Here is a 12211-nt window from a genome sequence, read left to right as displayed (position 1 = left end):
AAATTACTCAATTCTTCATAATAACACCACTACTATGTCAGTAAATGCTAATTACAACCTCAGATTAAAAATTAAAAAAAAAAAAACAAATGAAAATTGAAAATATTCTTAATCTTAAGATTATTCCCCCCCCCCCCCCCCGAGGATGAAGTTTGATTAAAAATGAGGTGATAGCTTTCTTTTTCAAGCAGAAGAGTATTTTATGTCAGCAGACACATTTTCAGGTGCTTTGTGTACATTTAGACATTAAAAAATGGCTTTCAAAAATATGCAATGGTTGCATGTATTATACATAAGACTCAATCATATAGTGGATACAGAAGTAGCAGCAAAAAGTGCAAGCAAAGCATCTTTTTAGGTATATTGAACATGGCCCCTGTCTGCTTCAAGCCAACATGACAGAGCAACCAATTTGTTCAATAACCATGAGCTAGCAGTTCATCAGTGCATGGCTATAGTGTCAAAACGTTAATTAAAAGCCCCACTTCTAGTACGAGATCTTGTTTTACTTTGTTTTGGCAAACCTCCACTTCCTTCAGTTTGTAAAGCGTACCACATGCCTCTTTGTTGTATTTTATAAGTACAATAAACTAAAACTGTATTTTCTTTCTGTGCTGTTTTAATACACCTTCTACACAGTTTGTGGCTTGGGAGTAACTACTCAAGATGTCTGTTCCATGCTGGTAACGGGGTCAGCTGAGCTGGACCCCAGTCCTACTATCATGATACATGTTTGGTATAAAAGCTATTTCATTGCATGTCATCTCCAGTGAGGTCCATAATCCCAGCTGGCTAGGACTGTTGGCCGGAATGCCATCCCTTTCTCTGGAGGTAAAAGGTGTTTCTTCAGCTTTTGCCTGTTGTAAAACTGTAAAAATATGGAAGAAGTTGAGAGCCACCACTTTATGAGAGTGGGAACCATCTGATGGGTAGGGCAGTGAGCAGCTGAAAGGATAGAGGTGGACAGAAAGAAAGAAAACCTTTCTTAGCACTGAAAAGAGCAATAACTTACACCTAGGGGTTTTTAACATCTTTTTTCCCTGCTGATCTATATCAAGTTGGTTGGCTGCCTGTCTTTGTTCCTGCTTTCTGATTAAGTAGGACGTTTGCCTTTGGCTCAGATTAAGCTTTCATAATACTGTTGAGGTCTCCTGAATTTTGCCAAGTGCCTGTGCCAACACAGACATGTCACTGATTTGCACAGGAGCTGTGTGCTTCAGGCACGCTAACAGCATGTGCTTTCACAAAGGGCGCCTTGGAAACATACTCTAAATATGTAATAACTTGGGTGTAAAAGAATGCAGAGAAGTTTGGGTATGTCAGAACTGAAAATCAGCTTAGGAAGATTTTACAGGGACGGGGATCATTCTCGAACTTCAGAAAACTAGAATTGCAAAGTTTTGTTTTTTAATGTACCTTCTTTGTACTCTTTTGAAGATATTTTTAAATGTCCCCCTTTCCTCCTTTCTGCCTTAACAAATCTTCACTCTGTGTGTAACCTAAAAAGAAATATGAATGGATCTGGGATTTTTTACTATTTCCGTTTCTACGTGCTCAGTCTGAGGAACCTTGATGGGACCTACTGTTCAGCAGGCAGAGATAGAGTGTCTCTGAACTGTAGGTCCTTTAAAGATGTCTTGAGACCAACCTGAAAGTATTGGTCATTAGAGAAGCAGTTTTGCTCGGTCAGTAGTTGAGTGCATGATTCTCCTTACATGCAAGTCAGAGTGCTGAGGGAGAAGCTGCTTTTCACAGCATGAAGAAGCTGTAGACCTTTCTTGCTGTTGTCTGAATCTGCAGCAGTCTTGATGAGTTTTATTTGATCCTGCACAGGGAACAATAAGGTTCAGTGGATTACTCTGCTTATTTATCTCACCCATAATGCTCCAAGTCTTTATTGGTGAAAAGTATTTGGGGAATCTTCTGTTCAACTGGTACAAATGTATCCAGCAGTTTTTCAGCACAAAATTGCTGGTAGTTCCTTAGCCCCGTCAGTAACAGTTGCAATTAGAGCAGGCAATGAAATATTTGTAAATCTTATTTCTCTCACTTCCTTTCCCAGTAAGATAAAAATCAATTACTTGCATCATTGGAGAAAAGAACAGAAGCCTGAAAGATGGTGTTGGTTGAAAAAATAAATACCTGAGGATCTAGCACTTTCCAATGCCTTTATTAGCCAGATGTCACTTCCTCTTAATCATGGAGTTAGTATTGTAAAACTGTCCAAAATGTTGGAGTAATGAGATTTAGGAAGTTTCAAAAGTGAGTTTTGCTAACATTACAGTAAGTTTGTGTCTGTTCTCCAACTCCTGAACCAGTCCAAACGCTTTCTTTAATAATTAGATGGAAACATTTCAATGGCAGCATCTCTGCAATTTTGGCAGCAAGTGACAGCCCCAGGCGTTTTTTAATTAGCACCTTTTTGAAATTGTTAGCTAAATTAGTCAAGTATGAAATAATCTTGCCCAAACGATTATCTGCAAATTGCACTTTGAACCTTGCATCTGTCTTAATGTGTGGACACACTGCTATCCTGATAATGCTATTAACTGGATTGCGTATCTCTCTTCTAGCTAATTCATGGCACATAATCTGAATGAAATCTGGTGTACCTTTATAATATTATTTTAAAAGAGCCTGGCAGCTGTTTGGGACTGTCATTTATAATATTACAGTTTCCAAGTGTAGTCAACAGCACTTTTCCTTATTACCTGCAACAGAGAACTTGATCTCATATGTATTTCATAAATATAAATCATTAATTTTTGTTATTCTGGGTTTATGCGGCTGCAGTAAAGATACCTGCTCTGGGCCTGTAAGAGCTGTAATCCTGATTAGAACCTAATGCTGAGTCAAGCTGTGAAATTGATACCACAAGGCGTTATTGTCCTGATCTTTGGAGTTGTTCCTTGACTTTAATATTTTGCTCTTCTTGCATAAAAATATATGTGTAAGAACCTAATACTGTAAAATAATAATCCATCTGTAATATAACAGTGTCACTGACAAACATTGCCTGAGAGATTTTCCTGGGCTATGGAGGCTATGTGTAGTCTCACAAGCACACTATGCTCATAACTCTACCCCAGCTCACGTGCAAGCGTCCTTTCTGCAACCATTTCTTTAGTCTACTCCGTCCCCGCTCACCCCTAAGCCTGAGTTTAACTATAAAAGAATAGCCTGCCCTTAACTGCCCTTAGTTAGCTTCTGGGAAGACGTCAGGTGCTTAGGGAAAAAAACTTGTTCACTACATCCTACCTGTAGGAGTGAGGTAAGGAGGTGTTACTCTGTGTTCCCCTACAGTGATGGGGCCAGGGAACGTTCAGGTGTGATATGTAATATAAGTAGAAAAAATTAAATTTTTGGTAGCAAGATGGTGTAAGAGGTCTGAGCTGAAGGAAATTACGAGCTGAGGAGCCAGAGAAAATGCAAGATAAAGCAGTGAAGGTCTGGTTACACTGTCAAAGTACAGAAACTCCTTTTGTTTCGTTTTCTTCTAGTACTTCTTGCTGTACTTCTGTGTTAAGCCAATTTGGCAATTAAACGGCAAAGGGAAACATCCTCTGAGGCAGGGTACAGCAGTGTGATTTGTCTGTATCGAACTACCTCCCCATGTTATTTAGATAGCTCAGCCGAAGGAAGTAGTGGATCCTCAGGAGCCTAGTCTGCCTTGGGTGCAGGCTAAAGTTGTCTGGTGGTTAGTGTCCCAGCTTTGACTCCAGGATCTGTCGTGGCTGGTCTGTACATTTGCAGGGGTTCTTGTTGTTCCTTTGGGGCAGCAGTGTAGATAGACCAGTATTTAGACTCCTACAAATCTCTTATAGGCATGAACCTGACAAACATATCGGCCACCAAACATAATGTAATTAATTGTGAGTTAATCATTAAGCTATTAAAACAATATTAAATGCTGGGAAGTCTAAGGCTTCTGTCTGCTGTATAGATTTAAGGCTTTTAAGGGCTGACAAATCCTTGGTTATCATCAGTTCAGCATTATTGATATCCTTGGCCTTTAAACTATACAGCTTCAATTACATGAATTAGGGTCTTTTATTACATCAACAGCTTTTTAATTCTAATCTTACTGGCAGGCCGTAGTTTGTCATGGATTGGGAGAGGCAGTGCTAATAAGACTTCTGATTTTTAAAATAATTGCAAAATACAGTACACAGAAAATACCCAAGATGCCTTTTTCTGTTCTTTTACCCTAGAGCAGTGAATGCCTCACTTCCCAGGGTTGCAGCCTGAGAGGGGGCCAGTGGATATGCATTATCAAATAAAAAATCTCTGTGGAGCTTTTCTAGATAGACAAGGCTTGAAGAGGTCCTGAGGGCTCGAGAGGACTTGAGTAATATGGGATCTACTATAGCAGTCTTAGGCTCCATCTCCTCTCTTACGGGAAGGATAAGGAACCACAGTTGGAGTCACTTGCAGATTTCATGTGGGTAGCAAACTCCTCTGGAAATAAATGGCAAACACCAGTTTGTTCCAGTCTTACAACTTTTAAGAAGCAACCACTGATAAATTGTAGTACGAATTGGGCTGGGCTTCTTTTTGGACTGCAAAAAGGTTTTATACATAACTCCCTCCTTTTCTGTGAGGTGAGTCTGCTTTATGTAATTTTAAAACATTGATAATTCTACTCCAAGTGCTTTTTCTAAATACACAGTTGCACTATAGGGGTATCTAAGCACAAGCACTGAAGCCAGGTAAGCTTTTGTTGGCTGTACTAGTGAGATCAGTCCTTTAGGTCTGAAGTGTGCACCCACCCATCATGCAGCTAAAATGGAGGGGCATGGTGGTGTGCTTCTCTGTCAGTTCCTTTTTGTTTCTTGGAGCATTTTTGCTTTCTTTTCTTGGAGCTGCCAGGACTACACCTTATTCCTAGGCATTAGATCTTGGCTCAGTCTCTAGTCTGCAGTTAATTAGTCATGTGGCTTTGGCCTGCCTTACTAGTAGTCCTCAAGTGCTGCATTGTGTATCTGTAGATTTTACTTATCAGATAGCTATTGTTAAATCATTTATAGTGTTGTCTGCATTGGTTTCAAACTCTGCCGACCCTTGAATGCAGCACTGAATGCAGATGTTCTTCAGTCTTCTCTGGCTTTTAATTACCTCTGCAAGTTGTTTTGCAGGATGATCTTTACTTGTCCACCCTTAGACTCCTGACCTTTCTTGGTGCTGCTTGAAATGCTGTCACCCTCATCAAACATTCCCAAGTCCTTGGAACAGTCCATGGAGTGGAAGATATTCCATTCCTTAATCCCAAACCTTACTTACGAATGCTACCCTGTTAGCCACAGCTGGTGCCATTTGACAAAATCCAGCTTGTTCTGGCTATCTTCAGGGAGAGTTGTTTGGTACAGTACTGTCCCAGCCAGCCTCGGGGGCTAGAGCCTGGGAAGGGGACAGACAATCTCAGAGCATCTGACAACTGCAAGGTCTGTGAACACATAGGCTATCTAGAGGTTAATTTATCAGCTCCTGGGCACTTTCAAATTGTGCTTCTCGAAATGGGTCCTCAGGGTAGTAAGCCATCTGTAGCTATCTTTCTCTCAGGATTTTTCTCTGAAAATTGAGTTTACAAGACATTACTTTTTAAAGGTCATCTAGCAGTGGTGACGTCCTTGATTCTGTTGATAGGCTGCTGTGCCAAACTAAAAGTGTGGTGCTGGGGAAGTTTTGCAGTTGCAGTCTTTTGGCATCTGCAAATATCAGCGGAGGAGGGTCTGTTTCAGAGTAGAAAGTTAAGTAGCATTCATATTCTGTGAAAGGCTCCCCAGCTGCCCTTCACTTGGGAGTTTTTCCATCTGCCAGAGGTGGAGAAAACCTCCTCATTGATCTTATTTAGCACTAGCAAGATCTCGATGGCATTTGGCATCTCTGTCCCATACAACTCAGTGTTCACCTGACTCCGGGGAGAACAGGGCTATTCTGATGGCTACTGACATCTGGACCCTGGCTTCTCTGGCACCAGCCTACTCCTGTGGGGTATGTGCATAGAGCTGCACATTTGGAAAAAGTTGTCATCATTGCCTGTCCCAGTAAAGTTTACTTCTAGGAGGCTGGCTGTCAGTATGCCCCAACGAATGGACCTAGTGGCCCACGGTTTGACTGTCCAGTCTTTGGCCTTCCAGTGCTCTCTCCAGTGTCCCTTTCTGATTTTTTCTTCCAGGGACTCCTCTCAGAAAAGATCAAGAAGTGAAGATCTTGCTGGAATTTAGGAGACCAGCACAGGTTCTCTTGGTCTAGGTGAGCCATGTTAGAGGAGTTACTTCTTGGTACTGAAGGAAACAAAAGATGGGGAGTGGAGATTGATTGCAGACTATAAGAATCAGACTGGGTATTTGGAAGTCCACATTTGGGTTAGCACCCCTTGTGGCAGTGATTGCGTTTCTCAAAGTGTTTTACAAGATGTTTCTCAACTTTAGGTGTTTGCATTGCAAGAACTGATGCTTTTTCACGGATCAAAGCTATTTCCAGGTGCTGGAAAGAACAGTTGGAGTCATTTGGCTGCCCCACGGCAAGTGTATGTGTTCCGCTTGCCAGCCAGGTCAGGGTGGCTGCTAGCCTGAGTGCTACGTGACATGAGCCTGCACAGGAGGTGCCTGCAGGTCTGGCTCGGTGTCCCAGGACATCCTTTTCTGGATGTGACTGTCAGTGTGCCTGTGGCAGTTCTGAAGTGACAGAGGTGACAGATCCTAAGGCACTATACAAAGGGGCACCTGTCTTTCTGTGAATATTAAACATGAGGACCAGGAATGCCAACATGACATAGAAACAGACGAAAAATACAAACAACACCTGAAAACCTTGAATTTATTCAGACACATAGGAATTACATTTGGAGAACTGAAGTTTTCTGTTCTCATATGCATCTCATCCTATAAAAATTCAACTGCTTGATACCCTTTTAGATTTTAAAATACTCAGGGTTATATTTCAGGTTTATTGCCTTTTATGCCATTGTTTGGAAACAATTTTTGTTTATTTACATCTGAGCTTAAAATCGCATTGCAGTACTGCGTTTAGCTACGGTAGCAGATGTTGGTGACATTTTATAGAGCATAAATAACAGCTGTGAGTTGTGAAGTCATAATTCTGTTGGGATCCTTTTTACAGTTTGTCAAACTAAAAGAGCAAATCTCGAGTGACAAATATATATGTATTTGCCAGAAGTTTATTTCAGGCATTGCTGGGTACCCATTGCTTCCATGGAGCTAAATATCATGAGGTGTAGATGCTGCAACAACGAACTTGGAGGTGTCCTAACACCCAGAGCAATTCATACATCTGAGAGGATGGATCAGCCCTTTCGTGGGAAGAGTCAAGTGTCCAAATGAGCTTCACAGATATACTGTGGTGAACAGGGTATTTCTGTCTCAGGGAAAAACTGGTCAACTCTCATGTTTTAAATCAGGCTTAAATGGGCCTATTGATTTATTAATGACAAGTAACTGGCAATCAGTGAACTAAACTTTTGGGATCAGTATGAGCAATGCAATAAATAAACCCCAATACCAGCCAGAAGATGTTAATAAATGCCTACGGATTTCTAAGCACTTTTCTGCAGCTGTCATGGTTTAACCCCAGCCGGCAACTAAGGACCGCGCAGCCACTCACTCAATTCCCCCCCACCCCCAGTGGGATGGGGGAGAGAATCGGGGGGGGGGGGGGGGGCGGGGGAGTAAAACTCATGGGTTGAAATAAGAACAGTTTCATAGAACAGAAGAAACTAATAATGATAATAATAACGATACTTAATAAAAGGATTGGAATATACAAGTGATGCACAATGCAATTGCTCACCACCAGCCAACCGACACCCAGTTAGTCCCCGAGTGGCGATTCCCCACTCCCACTCCCCCCCAGTTTATATACTGGATGTGATGTCTCATGGTATGGAATACACCGTTGGCCAGTTTGGGTCAGGTGCCCTGGCTCTGTCCTGTGCCAACTTCTTGTGCCCCTCCAGCTTTCTCGCTGGCTGGCCATGAGAAGCTGAAAAATCCTTGACTGACTTAGTATAAAGGCTACTTAGCAACAACTGAAAGCACCAGTGTGTTATCAACATTCTTATACTGAACTCAAAACGCAGCACTATCCCAGCTACTAGGAAGACAGTTAATTCTATCCCAGTGAAAACCAGGACAGCCGCTCATCCCAAACACATAGATGAACACATACTTGCAGTTACCTGCACCCCCCGTGGCATTACAGGTGCACACCTTGCACACCTTGAGGCGGGATGGGTGCAGGAGGCGGGATGGGTGCAGGAGGCGGGATGCCCACGGTGCTTTGGGGGCAGCTGGCAGAGGTGGCGGTGCCCATATGGGACAGCTGCTGGCTGTGCCACCCCCCGCTCCGCTGCTCCGGTCCCACTTCTCACAGCTGCCCAACAGCCAGCCTTCTTTTGGGAGTCTTTTCAAGCTGATGCTTTTTTTCTGAGGTCTCCTGGTTACTTTTTAATCCACCAGGTGATTGTCTCAGGCAAGTTTTGGCACTGTTAACTTAGCGTTACCGGTTTTCTCCCAGAACAGCTACAGGCATTTTATGCCCCCCCGCCCCCAGTTTATGTTCACATTCCTGCCTTATCACTGTTCTTACCCGGGCCACGTTGCCCGGAGGGAGGCGTGCAGGCTCCCCCAGAGCTGAGAAGGGAGGTGAGCCCCATTCCTCTGCTGCTGGGGTCAGGCATAGTCTCAAGCACATTTTTACCTCTCGTGTCTGCATCCCTCCTCTGTGAGTACCCCACTTACTGCAATGTTGGATATTTTTAGTCTAATGTAAGCATAACCTCACCAATCTGAGCTTTTGGAGCAGACCGGGTCTCAAAACTGAAAAAAGCAAAGGACACACCTGTGTTGTAACTGTACTGGCCTTACATGTTAGCAAGGTGCCAACTCCTCTCCTCCCTGCCCTGACTGTGGTAGTTCTTGTCCTAGGAGATGCAGCAGTGCAAAGGGCTTATATATGAGAAGCATCTGACTTATTTGAGGTCTTTACAGGTAATTAAGGCATCTCTACCTCCATTCTTCTTGTAGACATACGCTCTTCTTTTGCCTGGATGTTTTTGTCTGTGTGAAAGTTGGGGACTTTCAACCCTGGTCTAAGGTTTCTTTGGATGTGTTAGCCCAGGAATGTTTGCTTGCATCCAAAAATGTGTATTTCATATTTTCTTAGATTTCTCAGTGCATGATTGTAACATATGGATTAAAAAAACAGTACTTAACAGGCAGACAAAGCATCTGCCAGCCTTTTTTGGAGTCAACAAAGCAACAGAAACAAAATCAACTTTGAAACCTCTTTTTTTGTAATCAGTTGTCATTGTAATCAATTGTCAGATAGCTTTTTATAGGCAAACCAGAGAAAAATATAGTGCTTATTGAAAAATATTCCATAAGAATAAATCTATTTATATAATTTTTAATATATAATAGGCAAGTCCAGAAGAGATAATAAAATCTTTCCATACAAATGAATACTCAAGTGTTGTTGAAAAATCTGTTAATGTCTTGCCTTTAAAAAAAAAAGTGGTCTCATGAGAAAATATTTTATTTCCTGTAGTGCACTTTTCATGCAACCATTTCACTAGATAAATCAAAAATGTTCTGTATTGTACCTGTAAGAGAATGTAAATAGTACAGTGAGCCTTTTCTCTCACTAGATGGCATTATTATCCTCAAAACAGTGACAGCCACAGACTGCTTTTTTCAAAGAAAGAGATGTACAAAAGAGATTTAGTTTATTTAGGTTAACTGTATTTTGTTTGGGTTCTGCAGATGTGGTAGGTTAAACAAGTTTCTGTTGCATCAAGTGTTAATTCTTGAGCCTATCAGGCCTGTTCATTTTTGCTCTGGGTTTACTGGTTTTTGCTATCCATACACTGATAAATATTGCAGAGATTGTGCAAACATCATTCTAAGTTGGCTCGTTAGCAAAATTAGAAAGGGTGGTTCAAGGACTGAAATACACAATATATGAAGTATACACATTGTATTCTAGTTCCTGAAGGTATTGGGACCCGGCAGCTGGTCTTAACCCCTCAGGTCCAGCAGCAAGACAACAGAAGGAAGAACAGGGAAGCTTACCACATATACCTGGGACTAACTTAATAGTGCTCTCAGATAAGCCATTTTTCATCTTATCTTTCTTCCTCTGCTTTCAGTGACAACAAATTCTGTGTAATATCATCCTTTTGGGATCAGAGCACCATACCTTCAAGTAGAATACTGGCAAAATCAGACCCATCTTTTCTAAATTCTGAGGTTCATTGCTTTCTCTGGAAAGCCATAGAAAGTACAGAAAATGACTTACCATCTGCTTCAAGCAAAACAGCTGCAAAGGAGCCAGTTACAGCAGCAGGGAAGTTTCTAGAAAATGAGGGCTAGCATGGTTTGGAAAATGCTAACAAACAGATAATCCATTAAAAAAAGAGGGACAAAGTTTAGGGCTATCAGAGGAGGTGATGAAGCAGAACTGAAAAAACAAGAAAGGCCTTTGATTTCCTAGCTAAAGGTGAAAATCAGAAAGCAGTTGATACGCTGTCCAGTGTCATCAAGCTGAATCCACACTTTGCCAGCTCTCACATTAACAGAGTCAGTGTCTTTTTGCAGCTGCAAGAGCCAACTATGGCCATTAGGGACTGTGACAGAGCTGTTAAACTCAGTCCCAGTTCAGCACTGGCCTATAAATTCTGAGGAAAAGCCCTCCAGCTTTTGGGGTGTTTAAAAGAGGCTGCCTGTAACATTTCATTGGTTTGTAAATTAGATTCTGAGGCTCAGGCAGTTTGAGAGGGGGGAAGAGTCCAGTGAAGAACTGGGGAAGGATGAGAGTGAGTTGGAGACAGACAATGAGGGGGAGGTTGGGCCAGAAGAGGATGAATCCCCAGAGATGGGAGATGAGAATTTGGAGGTAACCAGTGATATGATGAAGCAGGCTGATGAAAAGAAAAAGGGGGCTTTTGATGCAGTGGGAAGAGGTGAATTTCGAAAAGCTGTTCAGCTCTTCACTGATGCCATCAAACTGAACACATGACTTAGTACATTGTATGTCAGCCGAGCCAGTGTCTTTGTGCAGTTGCAAAAGTCAAATTCTGCCATCAGAGACTGTGAGAAAGCCATAAAAATCGACCTGAATTCTGCACAGCTGTACAAGCGGAGAGGGAAGCATTTTGGCTTCTGGGTTGCTGGCAGCAGGCTGCCAAGGACCTTGCACTGTCCTGCCAGCTGGATTGTGTTGAAGATACCAATAACATGTTGAAGGAGGTTCACAGAAGAGTCCAGAAAATTGCCAGGCACCAAAAAAAGTATGAGGAGACACAAAACACAAAGCAATCATGGGACGCATTGCCAAGGGTGGGGAAATCCATGGCAGAAGAGGAGAGAGATCAGCTTCTGACTTCTCAAGAAAAGGAAGAAGCACAGTTTCAGAATGCCCAGGAGCATGAACAGGTTCACCTTTGGACCTCCCAGGAACCTGATAATGGCTGTTGCAGGGAATCTGACGAGCAAAAGCAATAGCCAGTAGAAAACAGTAAGTTTTACATAGAATGTCCATGTAGAGCTGAGGGGGAGGAAGAGCCCAGTGGAGAATCAAAGACTGAGGACAGTGAACTCAATACTAAAAATGAAGAATTGGCTGAAGAGGCTGAAGATCTTCAGAAAATAGGGGACGACAACCAAGATAGCAAAACAGACCAATGAAAAGGAAAGGGAAACCTTTCATGCACTGAGAGCAGATGAATTTCACAGACCTGTTGAGTTGTTCACTGATGCCATCAGGTTCAACCCACAACTTGCAGTCTTATATGTAAGCTGAGCCAGCGTCTACCTGAGGTTGCTGAAACCAATAGCTGCCATTAGGGACTGTGACAAAGCAATAAAAACCGACCTTGGTTCTCCATAGCCCTACCAGTGGTGAGAGAAGGCATTCCAGCTCCTGTGTCGTTGGCACAAGGCTGCAAGAGACCTTGAACTGGCCTGCCAACTGGGTTATAATGAAGACACCAATTCCATGCTAACAGAAGTTCAGAGAAGATTCCAGGAAGGAAAGCAAAGGGAAGATGACTTTGTGGATGTAGCAGAGAGGATGAAGAAGTGTAGGGATTGGCGCTCGGAAGATCTCGCGATGTACGGAAAGAGAAGGGTTAAGGGAGGCGGGATGACCGACAGACAGTATATAAGGGCGTGACGCAGTTGAATAAACGCCA

General features: G+C 42.5%; 1 protein-coding gene across 1 annotated transcript; it reads left to right on the top strand.

Moving 5' to 3' along the window:
* Window positions 1–810: 810 nt before the first annotated feature.
* On the top strand, window positions 811–11899 carry LOC126045643 (hsc70-interacting protein-like). The gene is given in 3 exon segments (XM_049817042.1): window positions 811–831; window positions 10771–11173; window positions 11176–11899. Coding segments are annotated over 3 exon segments (771 nt in total). The 3' UTR covers window positions 11523–11899.
* Window positions 11900–12211: the final 312 nt, after the last annotated feature.

This window comes from Accipiter gentilis, chromosome 14, assembly GCF_929443795.1.
Source record: "Accipiter gentilis chromosome 14, bAccGen1.1, whole genome shotgun sequence".
NCBI classification, from domain to species: domain Eukaryota; kingdom Metazoa; phylum Chordata; class Aves; order Accipitriformes; family Accipitridae; genus Astur; species Astur gentilis.
The sequence above is the reverse complement of the archived record's forward strand: the minus strand, read 5'-3'. Positions and strand labels throughout refer to the sequence as shown.